Raw genomic sequence first — 1,315 nt, forward strand, 5'->3', positions numbered from 1 at the left:
GCCACCACAGTCCATGACTTCATATGAAGTGGAACGTATTTTGTTTTACTTTGGTGAGATATAAAAAACAGTGGAAACTTTCTACGGGTCTGCCGCGTTTCTATTTGTCTCCAGTCGAATCTGCTATGGCGTTACTATACACATCTACATCGCCGGCGGGCAGGTACACTTAAGGAATGGTATCTTCATTAGACAGCACAGGTGTTCAATAGATCAGTTACCATTCCTTCATTACATAGCATGCTTTCTATGTGAGTATGTTTCTTCACTCGCCCGGTAGGCGTGTCTCGTTGATTATATGCAGCTTGCTGATCGCAGAGGCATGCGCCTGCCAGCGTTCATGTGTCACAGACGCGTCACGTATGGGGTAGTCCCAAGTTCCAAGCTCTCTCAGGCTTGTTTAAGGATATGTCCCTTGTTTCAGGAACATGAACGCTTACTGGGATGATATTGATATTGCATACTTTCTTCAACCAGGACTGCCCCCATGTAATGTAATTGTGCGTGTACCCTCTGCATGTTGGCGTATCATACATACGAACACGTGCCAGCGTACACGTGTCGAAGACCGTGACAAAGACGTGTCCAGTATGGAGACACCACGAGCCGGGCCCTTGCAACCAGTGTGGGAGCTACGTAGCGCATGTGTAACTATGTACAGCCTGTATGAGTGCGTGTTACGGTATCCGCAGACCTGCTCAGGGTCAGTACCGGAAAAAACATTCCGCTTACTGGCGTACGTTACATTGCACCTTCCAGCTTCCAGCTTCTTTCCCAGTATATATTGACGGCAACCATGACTACGTGCCGAGTGTGTCTCACCGTATCCTCTCGCGTGCACTCAGACATACGAACGCCTGCCAGCGTACGAGTGTCAAAGACGCGTCAAGTACGGCGACACCAAGAACCAAGCCCTGTCAGACCTGTTCAAGGGAATAGCCAACTACTATGAGACCATGAAAGCCTACCTACAGCCCATTGAATGGATCAAGGAGGCCCCCTACCGCCATGCGGCCGCGTCATTGTACGCGTGTCCGTTCGAGATATCATTGGACAAGTATGTAAGCATAGCACCGCTGTATGTGTGTGTGTATGTGTGTGTGTATGTGTGGACGTTGCGGCTATATGACGAGACCAGGAAGGTGTCAATTAGGCAATTTGAATGTATACCGAGGTCTCCTGTCATTTCTTTCCCATCGTGCGGCTGAGTTTATACGTCTACTATTTCGAGTACACTTCTACAAGTAGCACAAACTTATTGTTTATTTAGGTCCGTACAGATGTCCCTATTTCCAGAGTGTCCCCATACATCCAT

General features: G+C 48.3%; 1 protein-coding gene across 1 annotated transcript; it reads left to right on the plus strand.

Moving 5' to 3' along the window:
• Positions 1-428: 428 nt before the first annotated feature.
• SARC_16405 (hypothetical protein) lies at positions 429-1,057 on the plus strand (the record flags this gene model as incomplete). The annotated part of the gene is made up of 2 exons (XM_014289485.1): positions 429-623; positions 846-1,057. Coding segments are annotated over 2 exons (407 nt in total), but the record flags the coding sequence as incomplete, so codon positions are not given.
• Positions 1,058-1,315: the final 258 nt, after the last annotated feature.

This window comes from Sphaeroforma arctica (assembly GCF_001186125.1).
Source record: "Sphaeroforma arctica JP610 unplaced genomic scaffold supercont1.8005, whole genome shotgun sequence".
NCBI classification, from domain to species: Eukaryota; class Ichthyosporea; order Ichthyophonida; genus Sphaeroforma; species Sphaeroforma arctica.